The sequence below is a fragment of the Henckelia pumila genome, chromosome 1 (genome assembly GCF_033568475.1).
Source record: "Henckelia pumila isolate YLH828 chromosome 1, ASM3356847v2, whole genome shotgun sequence".
NCBI classification, from domain to species: Eukaryota; Viridiplantae; Streptophyta; class Magnoliopsida; order Lamiales; family Gesneriaceae; genus Henckelia; species Henckelia pumila.
This window is the reverse complement of record NC_133120.1, coordinates 104,960,379-104,975,329: the sequence shown is the minus strand read 5'-3', so window position 1 is coordinate 104,975,329 and position 14,951 is coordinate 104,960,379. Positions and strand designations below refer to the sequence as shown.

Genomic DNA, 14,951 nt, shown 5'->3' with positions numbered 1-14,951 from the left:
CGGCGGCGTAACGATATGATTTCGGTCTATCCAAAAGCTTAAACATCATTTAGACAATCATATCAATCACATATCATCACCACTTCTAGCAGCAAATAACGTGAACATCATCCCCTAAAAATCAGAATTGCTATAATTCTTTCAATATTCCAAAACATGTCCAAACGACGATCTTTTCTCGATCCGTCTTAGATATACTATCGTATTATATTCTAGAACATGTTTATACAATCAAATCTTAATTCTAACAACAATATAAAATTCAAACATGGTATAACTTCATAAAACTTACGTCAAAACGTAGCACTCGGAGCTGTGATCGCAAATATACGATCAATCAAAAATTCTACCGGGCGGATTGAATTTAATCGGGACTCGAAAAGGCAAAAATGGTTGAAACCCCTTTTCTTTTCTCCCTCTCGACCACCTCTGGAATTTTTGGCTACAATCTGATCAACTTACACGTTTTTAAGTGGCAAGTTGCATGATTATTGCATTTTGGTCCCTGCACTTTGGCCTAATTGCAATTCAGTCCCTGAACAAGCGATTTAATTCAATTTTAATCCTAAATAATTTAAGAATATTAGAATTTAAGTCTAAACTCTAAATATTCTCAAATTAAAAATTCTTGGATTAAAATTAAATCATTTCGGACATTATTGCACTTTAGTCCCTGAATTGCTCAATATTTGCAAATTGACCCTTTCTCGGATTTTATCCTCAAAATTCATTCTTGATATTTATCATCTTGGAATTCACATCTTAAATTCCATAAATATCAATTGCAAATATTTTTAATCTTTTAATTTAAGAATTTCGGATAATAAACTTCTTAAAATCCGAAAATCCTCAAATTAAATATTTTCGACCCGAAATTGCAATTCCACATTTCTTAACTTTTTCAAATAAATATTTTCTCATGTCCGGAATTTAAATCTTAAATCTCGTCATTAAAAACTTAATATTTACGGGCCTTACACGATGTGTTTACAGCGCGTTTTGCTGATTGTCATTTTAATGAAGAAATCTTCCCAATGTTAGGGGGAGAAAAGAAACACATCAAAAAAGAAATCACATGGTATGTACCATCATTGTTACATTTGGATCCAATGACCAAACAATGTGAGAAATATGTACAGCAAATTGTGCACTTGCAAAAAATTGCAAATCAAATGCCAGATGCATTTGCAGACACAAAAGGGGTAACAAAATCATATATACATGTTGTAAATGCCCCTGCTCGAATTGAAATTCCAAAGAAACAAATTGAAGACACACATGATGTCATAAAACGCTTGAAGCGTGGAAAGCCAGTCGGTTCCAAGGATAAAAATCCTCGAAAAAGAAAAGGCATAGAGAAACACGATGATCATAAAATAGAAAATGGTGTTCCAGAAGAAACACCTGATGATGAAAATATTCTGTCAGAACCACAAACTGACGAGAATCGTGAAATCTCTATCAATTATATTAATACTGGAAAAATATGGAACCGAAAAGATATAGAAGATATTGATGAGATATTTTCTTATAATGTGGCATGTGACATCATAAATGAAAATGAGGATCATAAACCAAAATCTTTTGGTGAATGTAAAACTCGTCATGATTGGGCCAAATGGAAAGATGTCATCCAGGTTGAATTGGATTCGCTAAATAAACGTAATGTTTTTGGACCTATAGTCCTCACATCTAAAGGTGTAAAACCTGTTGGATATAAATGAGTTTTTATTCGAAAGCGAAATGAGAAAAATGAAATAGCAAGATATAAAGCTATACTTGTTGCACGATGTTTTTCTCAAATGCCTGGAATTGATTATGAAGAAACGTATTCTCCTGTTATGAAAGCAATTACGTTTCGATATTTGATTAGTTTGGTCGTGTCTGAAAATTTGGAAATGTGTCTTATGGATGTTGTTACAGCTTACTTATACGGATCACTTGATAGTGATATATACATGAAAATCCCTGAAGGATTTAAGATGTCTGAAGCACAAAGTTCAAAACCCAAAAAATTTTATTCTGTAAAATTGCAAAGTTCATTATATGGGTTGAAGCAATCCGGCCGAATGTGGTATAATCGGCTAAGTGAGCACTTGATGAAAAAGGGATATGTAAATGATCCAATATGCCCTTGTGTTTTCATCAAGAAAACAACATCCGGATGTGTAATTATTGTTGTATATGTTGATGATTTAAATATCATTGGAACGAATAAAAAAATTCAAGAAGTTATTATGTACTTGAAGGAAGAATTCGAAATGAAGGATCTTGAAAAAACCAAGTATTGTCTGGGTTTGCAAATCGAACAAAAAGAATGTGGAATTTTTGTTCACCAGGCAAATTCTACAGAAAAGATCCTTAAACGTTTTAATATGGATAAATCAAATCCATTAAGTACTCCAATGGTTGTAAGATCATTAAACATAGAAAATGATCCATTCCGTCCATGTGAAGATGATGAAGTTATTCTTGGTCCAGAATTACCATATCTAAGTGTCATTGGTGCCCTTATGTATCTTGCAAATTGCACTAGACCTGATATATCTTTTGCTGTAAATTTATTGGCAAGATTCAGTTCATATCCAACAAAGAGACACTGGAACGGAATTAAACATATATTCCGTTATCTATGAGGAACAACAGATTTGAGACTTTTGTACTCAAAAGACACCAATCAAAGTATCATTGGTTATGCTGATGCTGGATATTTATCTGATCCACATAAGGCACGTTCCCAAACCGAATATGTATTTACTCGTGGAGGCACCGCAATTTCTTGGCTTTCACATAAACAAATACTTGTAACAACTTCATCAAATCACGCCGAGATTATTGCATTACATGAAGCAAGTCGTGAATGTGTATGGCTAAAGTCAATGACCAAATATATTCAAATATCGTGTGGATTGATAGTAGACAAGAAGCCTGTGACACTATATGAAGATAATGCTGCATGTATTGCTCAAATGAAAGAAGGATACATCAAAAGTGACAGAACCAAACACACACACACACACCCCCCCCCCCCCCCAAATTTTTTGCCTACACTCAAGAGCTTGAGAAGAATAAAGATATTGATATATGTTACATTCAATCAAGTGAGAACTCATCAGATCTCTTCATAAAGGCACTTTCCACGACGATATTCAGAAAGCATATATACAACATTGGGATGCGCAATCTACGGAATATGTGAAGAATCACTCATGTTAACATGAGGGGGAGTTTACGTGGCTGCACTCTTTTTTCCTTTCTATGGTTTTTATCCCACTGGGTTTTTCCTAGTAAGGTTTTTAACGAGGCAGTATAAAACACGTAATGAAGACAGTCATCATATCACGATCATCATCACAAGGGGGAGTGTTGAAAAATATATTATTATTATTATTATGTTAAATATTGAATATTGAATGTTGAATGTTGAATATTGAGTTGTAAAATGTGAAAAATTAGTATGTGATGATGTAGATGATGATGTATTAATTTTTGGACTAATCTCAAATGTGAATCTATAAATAGGTCTTCATTTGTGATGAAAAATACAATTGAGTTGAGAAAAAAATATTATAAAGTATAGAATTTGATATATTTTGAGTTTTGAAGTATTTACTTTTTATCGTAAATTTTTATTTTTCACAACAGTAAGGATTTTTATTGTTATTAACTTATTATTATTATTATGTTCATTGATTAATCTTTGGGAACCTTCGAGGCTTGAAGGGCATTGCTCTTCTGTATACCAGTCCCCAACCCTTCCGCTGTCATCATTATTCCGTGCTCCAAATTTGGGTTCATTTATGCATTATATATGCTATAATTTGTGTTAATAATTATACAAATTATATCTTTATATTCTGGCCTATAAATTGGATACATGATATTATCAAGTGATATGATTACATAGATGAAAATTAAGTAAAAAACTTGTATCTATGACCCGTCTCAGATCATGTACCCAAAGTTGTTCTTGAATTCTGGTTTTTTTAGTTTATTTTGTTGAAATTTAAACTTTAATCTTCTAAATAATATTGAAATTATTTTAATTACAGTCTTTAGTGTGAGTATAAATTTTTAATCCTTGAAAGAATCATACTCTACCAATCACATTAAAAATTGACATTGTGCATTTATAAACAAAAATCACGCAACAAAGTTGATCACTTTCTTAGTTGGAGCAATATTTCACCCAACAATCCATTCTCAGTAATCATACTCGTAAAATTGAATTGTCATATTATTTGAAGGATCAATTGTTGGTCTCGTTCTATCAAAAACTATAATCTATTATAACAATACAACTTAATTTTTTTTTAAATCATACAATGGGTCAAACACCACGATCTTTGTCCGATATTAAAGACAATTATGGCATTTTTTATAAGTTCGGCCTCTTTATCATACAATGTGATTCGGAGAGAAAAGGTACATATATTTTACATACAAAATTAACTGTTTTTCCCCTAGAATATTCTCAGTTTTATAATTAGCAACGCAATCATGTGTGTCCGTGGAGTAAACTCTTGGAACAATTATAATTAGATTTCATTGAAAAGAGGAATTCATATTCATCTGGCTTGAGTTCGATAAAATCGTTGAGCTCTCCTGCCACAAAAGCTCTCCGGTAGAGCCTTAAATCTCCGTTGAGGAAAAAGAAACATCGAACAACAGGCTTTCTTCTCTTACTCAAACTGAATTTAATGTATACCTTAATCAAATGGTGATCAGCAAGATATACATCTTACAGTCTGAAGTCTTGTTGGATTGAACTCAAAAATTCGCAGCTCCATGCACCAGACTTACAAGTGTTTTTACAGTCTTGGCCAATTCCACGGCTTCCCCAACGTAAGTATGGGGCGTCAAATTCAACAGATTTGTCTTCGCTTCGATTGGGATATCCAAGCTTTTGATGAATTCTTGAATGCTTTCTTTCGTCACCGCTCTTCCTCTGGTTAGCTCCTTTAGTTTTTCATACGGCTCTGGAACACCATATCTCCGCATTACCTATAAAAAGAAGATTACAAACAATGGCAAAAGTTGTTAATAAGAGAATTAATTAATTACAGGTACTAGTTGTAAACTTTGGAACTTGACTGTTTGCTTTAAGAAATTACAAGTAATGCGATTGGTTCCCACAGTTAAAAGAAGACACAAATGGTGCTTGGAGAACACAAAGTGACACAAAAGCACCTTTCATTACATATTTACATGGTGTGATGGGCCTATTCACGATATGATCTCAAATGAGTTATATGCAAATGGGAATCAAGAGGAACTAGCAAGGTTATTTTTCAATTCTTGAGATACTGAAGACCTCACAGGCAAGAAAAAAGAAGTTCAGAATTTCTCGAGATAACGAGTAACAACATAAAAAAATATGAAGCTGCAAATTCCGCATACAGTTTGAATTGGCTCAGCAAGAACCTCCCATGACTGGTTCAGCTCGTCAATCAACGAAGCTTCATTGACCTGTATGAAAAAAATAAACGGATGAATTCTCGAATCAGATAGGAAACCTTAAAAAAATGCATATTACTAACAGTCATCAGCAGGCCTCCCAATGTCAATCAAGTAACACAAGGCAATAAATAAAAATACAAAAGCCAGTTAAAACATTAGGCAGTAAAGTTTGTGGTTTTGTAAATTATGGCTAAAGTAAGGTACAATTACAATTATTTAATTTTTCCTTAAACAGAGCATATCAACATGGGGTTAGCATGTGGCTATAATACGTTTTCTACAAACATGAAAAACCAAATGCATCAGCCACTAAGGGTCTAAAACACTGACCAAGAATCAAAGCTCCACAAATCATGTCTTACCTGAAGCTTCGGAATTCCATGTAATGCACTTTTGTAAGCAAGAAGAGAATGTCCTAATCCTACACCCATGTTCCTCAGAACAGTTGAATCAGTCAAATCCCGCTGCAGTTATCACCACCATAAGATATAAAATTCCATAACTAAGAATCTGTATAAAATCCAACAAAAATTCACAACATGCATTAAAATAATTTAAAATGGGTCACTGACATTAACCATGTATAAATTTGAATGATGATGTAACAAATATTTATGTACGATTCAACTTAATAAAAACCTGTAGCAAGGTAACCAATAATGTCACTCCGGATCAAATATGGAAAGGTTGTGTATACCTGCCAACGGGAAATAGGTAACTTTGTGCTCATATGAGACAAGACTCCATTTGCCATTCCACAGTTGCCCTCGCTATTTTCGAAATCAATGGGATTGACTTTGTGAGGCATTGTCGAAGACCCGATCTCTCCAGCTTTAGTTATCTGTTCACGTGAGATATTAAGTTCACTTCTTCACTAAAGAAATACATTAAGAAACCAGAAACGCGTGGTTACTCTAACCTGCTTAAACCGACCCAAAGAAATGTATGCCCACACATCTCTGTCAAAGTCGATTACAATATTGTTGAACCGAATGATCGAATCAAATAGTCGGGCCATATAGTCATGAGGTTCAATCTGTTTCAGAAGACAAATTCAGAATGGTTTATATGGGTTCATACTGGTAAAATATTTAGATACTCGACAATGAAGTAAACAAGAAAGAATTAGCTACAGAAGCTCTTAGAATTTTAACATCATGACTATATGAGTGAATAAAGTTATTAGTTGTTACAGAAACAATTGCAAAGTCTTCGTAGAGACGAGTGAAGAAACACGGGAATAATAAAAATTAATTATAACAACCATACCTGGGTTACATAAGGAATGAAACTCATTCCAAGAGAAGTCACAAATTCCTCAGCAACTTGTGGCCAAAAAACATTAGGATATGCAACTTGATGTGCATTGTAGTTTCCAACAGCTCCAGCAAACTTTCCAAAAATCTCAATTCGACATAATTCCTTCCGTTCCATACTCAATCTATAAGCAAAAACCGCCATTTCCTTACCTAATGTTGTCGGTGAAGCTGGCTACAATGTTACAAAAAGGTAAAATGTTGAGCCAAAATATTTACGTAGAATCTATACAATAATTTCAACAATTGAAAAACTTGCCATATCTAAACAAAAGCTGAAACATGGAAACCAATTTGTCATGGCCTTCCCATATTTATTCCAACAGAGTTGATCAAGAACAAACAAAAGCCATGATGGTATGCAAGCAGGTATTTCTGTTTGATAGAAGATATTTAGGGGTACAATAACCAAAAAATATTGTCAAGCCAAAACCTAGTACCTGTCCGTGAGTCCGAGAAAGCATGGGAATGGAAGCATTCAAGGTGGCCAAGTTACTTATTGCTTCAATCAACTTGTCCATGACAGGGACTACGACTTTGTTCAGAGCTTCTTTCAGCATCAATGCATGAGCAAGATTGTTAATATCCTCAGATGTGCATGCAAAATGAAAAAACTCCAGCACCTATATGCAAATAAGTAGTTGATAGTTACCAATAAGGAATAAGACTACTTCATACCATAGAATTGCTACACAAAAAGAAGGCCGTTTCCCTCAATGTGCCCCTTTTGTATAAAATTTTGGATATATGGGTTGGCAGTGGTTGTGGGTAAAACACTTTTCGCTCAGAATCTTCGTACTTTGTATTTGCAAACAGAGTAACATTATTAGATGTGCTGGGAGGATAAATGGCATCCCTCAAAAACCTCCTCCACTCCAAGTTTATTTTGGAGTACTAATCCTACTAGAAGATATCATAATCAACAAGAACTGATGGTAGATTATTCGTACCTTAGCAATCTCCGATTGTGATTGGCATTTTTGTTTCAGGAAGTATTCAATAGCCTTCACATCATGGTTCGTCACATTCTCAATTTTCTTTACTTCCAAGGCATCATCCATATTAAATTTATCTATCAAGTTTTCAAGATAAGATTCTGCTTCTTCAGAGAACCTAGGAACCTCAGAGACTTCGGATATTTGAGAAAGTTTCAGTAACCACCTAATCTGACGAGAAATACACAGAGAGAAACATGAAAGCTCAGACTAGGAAAAGCTTGAAAAACGACAATACTTAAACCAAAGGAAATACATGAGTAACCAAAGGAAATGCATGAGTATAAATTGTGTAATTGAACGGAAACATAAGATAAACCAAACAAAAAGCAGATTTCCAGAACCAAAAACTAAAGGAATGTAGGAATATAAAAATACGATGCCCTGGCCATTTAAGGTTGGTCCAAAGAATGAAACAAACCCCAAATCATGTTTGCAGTAAGATTTTGATGCATGTAGAAACTATTTATCATAAAACATATTATAGAAGTTAAGGGGAATTGCTAATCAAAAATTCTTCCGAGCTTTGGTAATTGATTACCCAATCATTCGACCTATAAAAACTAATCCATGTGTACAATATTCAGTAGGCCACAACAGCAGACCCCGTAAACATAGATGACACTCAAATCAACTTAATCCAGATGACATTTCGAAGACCATATAAAAATTGTGCGCCAGTCTGCATGATGCACCAACATCCTATTTTATCTGTTAAAAGGGCTTTCTTTTTGCAGTAATCCGATACTTTCCCACTTATTATATTAAAAAAATATTTATAAGGAGAGAAAATAAGTCATTATGCTCATAAACCACGCATCAATTGAATAATACCTCAACTTGAACTCGAAATTTTATGAGGCCATATTCACTCAAAACTGGCGCCAACTCCTTCACTTTGGACCAATAACGGCCATCCAGTGGAGACAAAGCATTCAAGCTTGAGAGCTCATCTTCAATCGAATCGACCGCATCAGTAGCAGACATCGTGCTTACCTAAAAAATTATTAGTTGTCGATAAAGACAAAAACACCCACACACACACACTCACAAAGCAAAAGAAAAACCACCTTAACCGCGTAATCAACGCCACTGCTGCTGTCGCTTTTAACAGCAGCTCTGCTGAAGGAACTTCGGCGAGAACGACATGAAGCATGTGATGTAGCGCAATTGCTGTGAACACTCCGTGACTTTGAGAAGCGTTGGATGTTTGGGGAGCAATACGCTACCGTATTGCTGCTATTGTAACCCTTAATCGCCGCTGCCAGGTCCATTGGCACCGTGTGCCCCGATGATGAAGCCGCGGCGGCGTGTGAGACTTGGGCCTGCGAGCTTCTTAGAGTTCGGGCCGCGGAGAGGTTTTACGCCGCGGGGTTTTACATTCGCGCTTTTATCTGAACCGCGATTTCTTTAATGATAATCTTGATTAAAATGCGATTTCTCCTTGTGTGCTCGATTTTGGGCCTCATTGTATCGTCGTGAATGAAAAAATGTTTAAAAACATAAAAATTCTTTAAAATATTAATAAGCTAATTAGTTTTTTATTTTTTATTTAAAAAAAACAAGCAAATTTAACCCGTAACCTAAGCATTTTTACTCAATTTTGCATGGAATTTTATTTTCGATTTTTAAAAACACCGAGTTTTAATTGCAATTGATTTCAAATATGTTGTTTTTGTGTTTTTAAAAAATTTTGCAAGGATGTTGATGCAATTTTTCCCGTAAACTTTGTTGTCGTATTATTTTTTTAACATGTCCTTGATTTTTAGGGTTAATCATATTCATAATAAAAAAAGAAACATGGATCAAGCTTTGTTTGTTAAAAAAATTCAATTATACCTAATCAGGTCAAATGTGGGTGGCTTGAAATCCGATCGGTATTTTATATTTATCTAAATATTCTTCTTCTTATATATCTAAATAGATTGACGCACGTGAAATAAAAATCGGAGACAAATAATTCAATCTCTTATATATATATATATATATATATATATATATATATATATATATATATATTCTGAATTTGTTCGATTTTAAATGTTTACGGATAGTAATTTGATATGATCATTATTAGAAAACTAGCTGTTTTTTAAGAGATGGACTCTGCGAAAGTTTTGGCCCATTTTTTAAAAATTTTGGTGGATGGATATAGTTGATTTGCACATAAAGATTTGATTTGGAAAAACATTTAAAGGGTGTATTTCAAATAATAGATTTTTTTTTTTTTTTAGTGATGTGGGAACCCGCAGCTGCTATCTTTGGTGCGCACTGGGCTAACGCAAAAGTCTGCAAACTACGTTAATCAGGTAAACCATATTAGGCAAGTCCTATGTGACAGGCTAATCCTATATTCTGAATTTGTTCGATTTTAAATGTTAACGGATAGTAATTTGATATGATCATTATTAGAAAACTAGCTGTTTTTTAAGAGATGGATTCTGAGGAAGTTTTGGCCCATTTTTTAAAAATTTTGGTGGATAGATATAGTTGATTTGCACATAAAGATTTGATTTGGGAAAACATTTAAAGGGTGTATTTCAAATAATAGATATTTTTTATGTTTTTTTTGTGACGTGGAACCCGCAGCCGCTATCTTTGGTGTGCATTGGGTAAACCTCCGGATTAATGCAAAAGCCTGCAAAACGTTAGTCATGTAAACCACATTAAACAAGTCCTATGTGACAGGCTAGTCCAATAAGTTGTTGGTAAGGGAAATCGAACTTCTTACTCTGGTCAAGAGTTCACTTACTCCATCAACTTAAACACCCCTAATTAGGAGCGAAAATTAGAAATTGCATAACTTGAGATATATTTAAATTCATTTTAATTTTGTTCATTAAAGTTCAATAATTTGAAATCTGTCATCTCGATATCGTCTATTCAAATACAACCTAAAGTAATCAATTCAAGACAATAGATGGATTTTGTTATTCGTTGTTTCATAATTTCATCATATATAAATCATTCAATTTATATGTTTTCCTCAAACAATGAATTCTATTAACTTGGCTTGAAACAAGTAAATCACAACACAAATTAGCACCATGAAAACTAGTTTTTTTTTTTTTTTTTTTTTAAAAATAGCATTGGGAAAATTTTACTATGTTGAGCTGTCGAAGTCAATATAAACTTAAATGAAAGGCATTAGCAGGTCATTTATAGGTCGGCTAAGTGCCTAAGTCTTTTGTTAATTATTCATGATATTATAAGATAACGAGAGCTCGAAGATACGTGAAAAACGTGATTTAAGTTCTATCAAACTATCGGAAGACGGAAATATAATATAGTCAAATTATTTATGAAACGGATTAAATTTCAATGTAAATTATGAAATGGACCAATATTAATATTGAATTCACACGAAATCGAACGAGTACAACCAAGCAATCGAACCAAAACAAATAAATAGTCAATTTCTTTGGGTTTGACTGGTTTAGTATCTTCAATTTGAGGGAAACATATATTAAAATTACGAATTAATTATTAATTTGCAAATTACTTAAAATTCTTTTTTTAAAAAAATTGTTAATTGCTCGTGGTTGGCAAAAATCTAACGTCAATTCACTAGCGACATGTTTGGCTGTTCCCCGTCTTATCACTTTCGTTCCGTCGTTTTCGCAAGTCATTCAGAGAAAATACTATTGTAGACATTTTACGATTATTTTTCATCATATTTTTGAATTAATAAGTAATTATTTGATTTTTTTTTAATCGAGTTATTAACCCAACGGATTAAATTTAATGAGTAGAAGAAGCATGAGACATGGTGTACTAGTGTAGTAACATAAACTTCTAAAAAATCGACACATGCAACGATTTGGATCGATCTTAAAATATAACCTTTCACACTCGAAATAATTTAAATTAAATGGTCACACTAAACTAAGACATGTATATTTATTAGTTTTGGTCCACCGTATTCACGATTTCATGTGCCCACCAAAATAAATGTCCTCCATGTGGAAAAAATTTTCACTTAATTCAATTGTACGAATCACATGACATATAAAAGTTTTAATACTAAAAAACTCGTTTTATAAGATTTTATAAGATTTTCCCGATTAACTTATTTAAAATCATTAGCTGTGTGTTTTAGCTCATTTTGTTTCTTCTTTTCTTGACCCGATTGTTTGTATTCATGAGAATTTTATGTTTTGGTTGAAGAATTTGTAGTGTACGTTACATCAATAACGAGAATTACAATTTTCTTTGTAAAAAAAAAATAGAGAATCATTAGGTGTGTGTTTTAAAAATATTGCAACATCTTAGAAACTCATGGAACTAATTTGTATTTAAAAAAAATTACGCTTGGATAGATAGATTTCAAATCCATAAATTATATATATATATATATATATATATATATATATATATATAGATATATATATATGTATGTATGTATATATATATGTATGTATGTATGTATTTTTGTTGTTTAGATACGTAAGCACGTAAACTTTAAATGTACTCTGAAACCCAGAAAGGAAACTAGCTCAACTCATCGGTGACCCTAAGTCTAAAATCCCTCACTATCAGCTTCAGGTTGGTTAGGGAGCTCGGCTAAGCTCCCCCATCATCTATTTCAGGTCGACTCGGGAGCTCGGCCTAGTGAGCTCGAAAGCTCGGGAGTTCGGAAGCTCAGGATCTTGGGAGCTCGGAAAAGATCCCTCGCATCTTCCTTCGATGACCCTATGGAGCGAGTTCGGGTCGGCCTTGAGTGAGCTACCGAGGTCGGGTCGGACCAAGTGAGCTCGGCAAAACTTGCCAACGGCGCTCTGGTGCTATTGTTCAGGTTGGCCCCGAGTGAGCTCCCGAGGTCGGGTCGGCCCAAGTGAGTTCCCGAGGTCGGGTCGGCAAATCTTGCCAACGGCGCTCTGGTGCTATTGTTCAGGTCGGCCCCGAGTGAGCTCCCGAGGTCGGGTCGGCCCAAGTGAGCTCCCAAGGTCAGCTCGGCAAATCTTGCCAACGGCGCTCTGGTGCTATTGTTCAGGTCGGCCCCGAGTGAGCTCCCGAGGTCGGGTCGGCCCAAGTGAGCTCCCAAGGTCAGCTCGGCAAATCTTTCCAACGGCGCTCTGGTGCTATTGTTCAGGTCGACCTTGAGTGAGCTCCCGAGGTCGGGTCGGCCCAAGTATGCTCCAAAGGTCAGCTCGGCAAAGCTTGCCAACGACGCTCTGGTGTTATTATTCAGGTCGGCCCCAAGTGAGCTCCCGAGGTCGGGTCGGCCCAAGTGTGCTCCAAAGGTCAGCTCGGCAAAGCTTGTCAATGACGCTCTGGTGCTATTGTTTAGGTCGGCCCCGAGTGAGCTCCCGAGGTCGGGTCGGCCCAAGTGAGCTCCCAAGGTTAGCTCGGCAAATCTTGCCTGAAACGACCCTAACTCTATAATTAATAAATAAATATGCGGAAATTTTTTATTTTTTTTCTTACTAAATAAAAATATGTACATATATGCCCATACAAATATGCACAGAATAAAAAGATAAATAAATAAATAATTAAATAACTTAAATAAAAATGCATTCTTTAATAAAATAAATATCTGAGTCAAATATTGAATTAAAATACTGCATAAATAAAATGATTAAAGTTTGCATGCACTGAAAATATTTAAATAAAATATTTCAAACCCAACCACTGAAAAATACTTAAAAATGTAACATACTAAAAATATTCAAAACATGCATAACGACTCAGACATCTATCACGGTCACGGGGATCACTGCCATTCTGCTCATACGTCCTCGTCTCCGGTGGGTACTACATCCTCTTCTACGTACTCACCTGCACCATACCAGTGTAGTGAGCCTAGAGGCCCAACATGCTAACATAACAAGGGTTTAAAATAATTTAAATCAATTTACTACTAATACATAACATATATATGAATGAGCATGCTTAAAAAAATATCATAACATATCATAACTTAAATTAACTTAAATAACATAATACATAAATATTGTTGAGCAAATTATTTTTTAACATCGCATGGTTGTATCCATAGTGTAACCTTAAATCATACATTAAATACTGATCAGCGTGGAAACCAACGTACGTGGCGGTAACGAATCACATCTTAAATTGGCAGTAAACTGCCCTTCAATAGTTCACATATGGGGACGAATCCCCCTCAAATCTCAAATTGTCACACTACTTCAGCTTCCAACATAAAATATTTTCTTATTGCTCAACCTTAAACATTTAATCATACATAAAATTATTTCATGAATGCATGTACTTAAATAAAATGTGTGTCCTTCATATATATTTACTTTAATTTCATACTAACATATACATATTAAAATAACTTCAATGCATAAAAATAATTAAATATATAATCAGGACACATGCAATTTCTCATGGATTGTACTGGACTGCTGGCCCTAACACTCAAGCTCATTTACTTAAATCTGGCCCATTAATACTGAGACTGGCCCATTAACATACTTAAGCCCAATAAAATTATTCTAAGCCCAATTAATTAATTAAAGCTCATTAGCACATACTTGGCCCAATAACAACTTAATCTGGCCCAATGGGCCTAAAAGCCCAAAGACTGGCCCAATAACTTCCATGGGCCCCAAAGCCCATAAAAATTAGTGGACTCACTTAATTAATTTAATTAAGCCCAAAACATTTTATTTCAAATTAAATGGCCCCAAAAACCCATTAAATCATAAAATATTTTAAAATTAAAAAGACTCGAGCCCGACCCACCAACCCGGACCCGGACCAACTTAACCCGTCCCACTACCCTACTGACCCGACCCGGACCACAGACCCAACCCGGAACCAAACCCTAACCCTAAACCCGACGCCCCCCTTCCCTTCTCGGCTGCGGCTGTGAGCAGCAGCCACTCCTTGGCTGCTGGCGGCCTGCTCCGGCCGCCCCTGGCCGGAGCACCGCCGCCCAGACGTAGCCCACGTCTGGGCGGTTCGAACCTACCCTAGCTCGGCCTCAACCCTTCACCCTAGCCCAAGGCCGAACCCTCCTTCCAGAAAACCCTAGCCTGCGCACCCCACGGCTACTTCATGCACCAGCTCGCCCCAGCCTCCATCTAGCCCATGACCGACCGAGCCAAGCTAGCCTAAGGACCCCGATGAACCCCTTGACGGCCCTGACCAGCAGCCATGCACGCCCCTTAAACAAAAACATGAACATGAATGCCCAAAACGTGAACAA

The 14,951-nt window shown here is 35.3% G+C and overlaps 1 protein-coding gene across 1 annotated transcript; it reads right to left on the bottom strand.

Moving 5' to 3' along the window:
• Positions 1-4,356: 4,356 nt before the first annotated feature.
• Positions 4,357-9,179, bottom strand: LOC140886276 (uncharacterized). Its single transcript, XM_073292801.1, has 10 exons — positions 8,842-9,179; positions 8,606-8,767; positions 7,727-7,942; positions 7,217-7,399; positions 6,730-6,951; positions 6,380-6,496; positions 6,158-6,301; positions 5,823-5,924; positions 5,401-5,469; positions 4,357-5,004 (listed from the first exon to the last, which is right to left on the bottom strand). The coding sequence occupies exons 1-10, from the start codon at positions 9,043-9,045 to the stop codon at positions 4,771-4,773; spliced, it is 1,653 nt and encodes a 550-aa protein (XP_073148902.1). The 5' UTR covers positions 9,046-9,179; the 3' UTR covers positions 4,357-4,770.
• Between the last annotated feature and the right edge of the window lie 5,772 nt (positions 9,180-14,951).

Coding starts and splice junctions, on each gene's coding strand:
- LOC140886276 (XM_073292801.1), bottom strand. CDS start 9,045: ATGGACCTGGCAGCGGCGATTAAGGGTTACAATAGCAGCAATACGGTA. Junction 8,768..8,841: donor GCGTTGATTACGCGGTTAAG/GTGGTTTTTCTT, acceptor ATAATTTTTTAG/GTAAGCACGATGTCTGCTAC. Junction 5,470..5,822: donor ATGGAATTCCGAAGCTTCAG/GTAAGACATGAT, acceptor TTTTTCATACAG/GTCAATGAAGCTTCGTTGAT.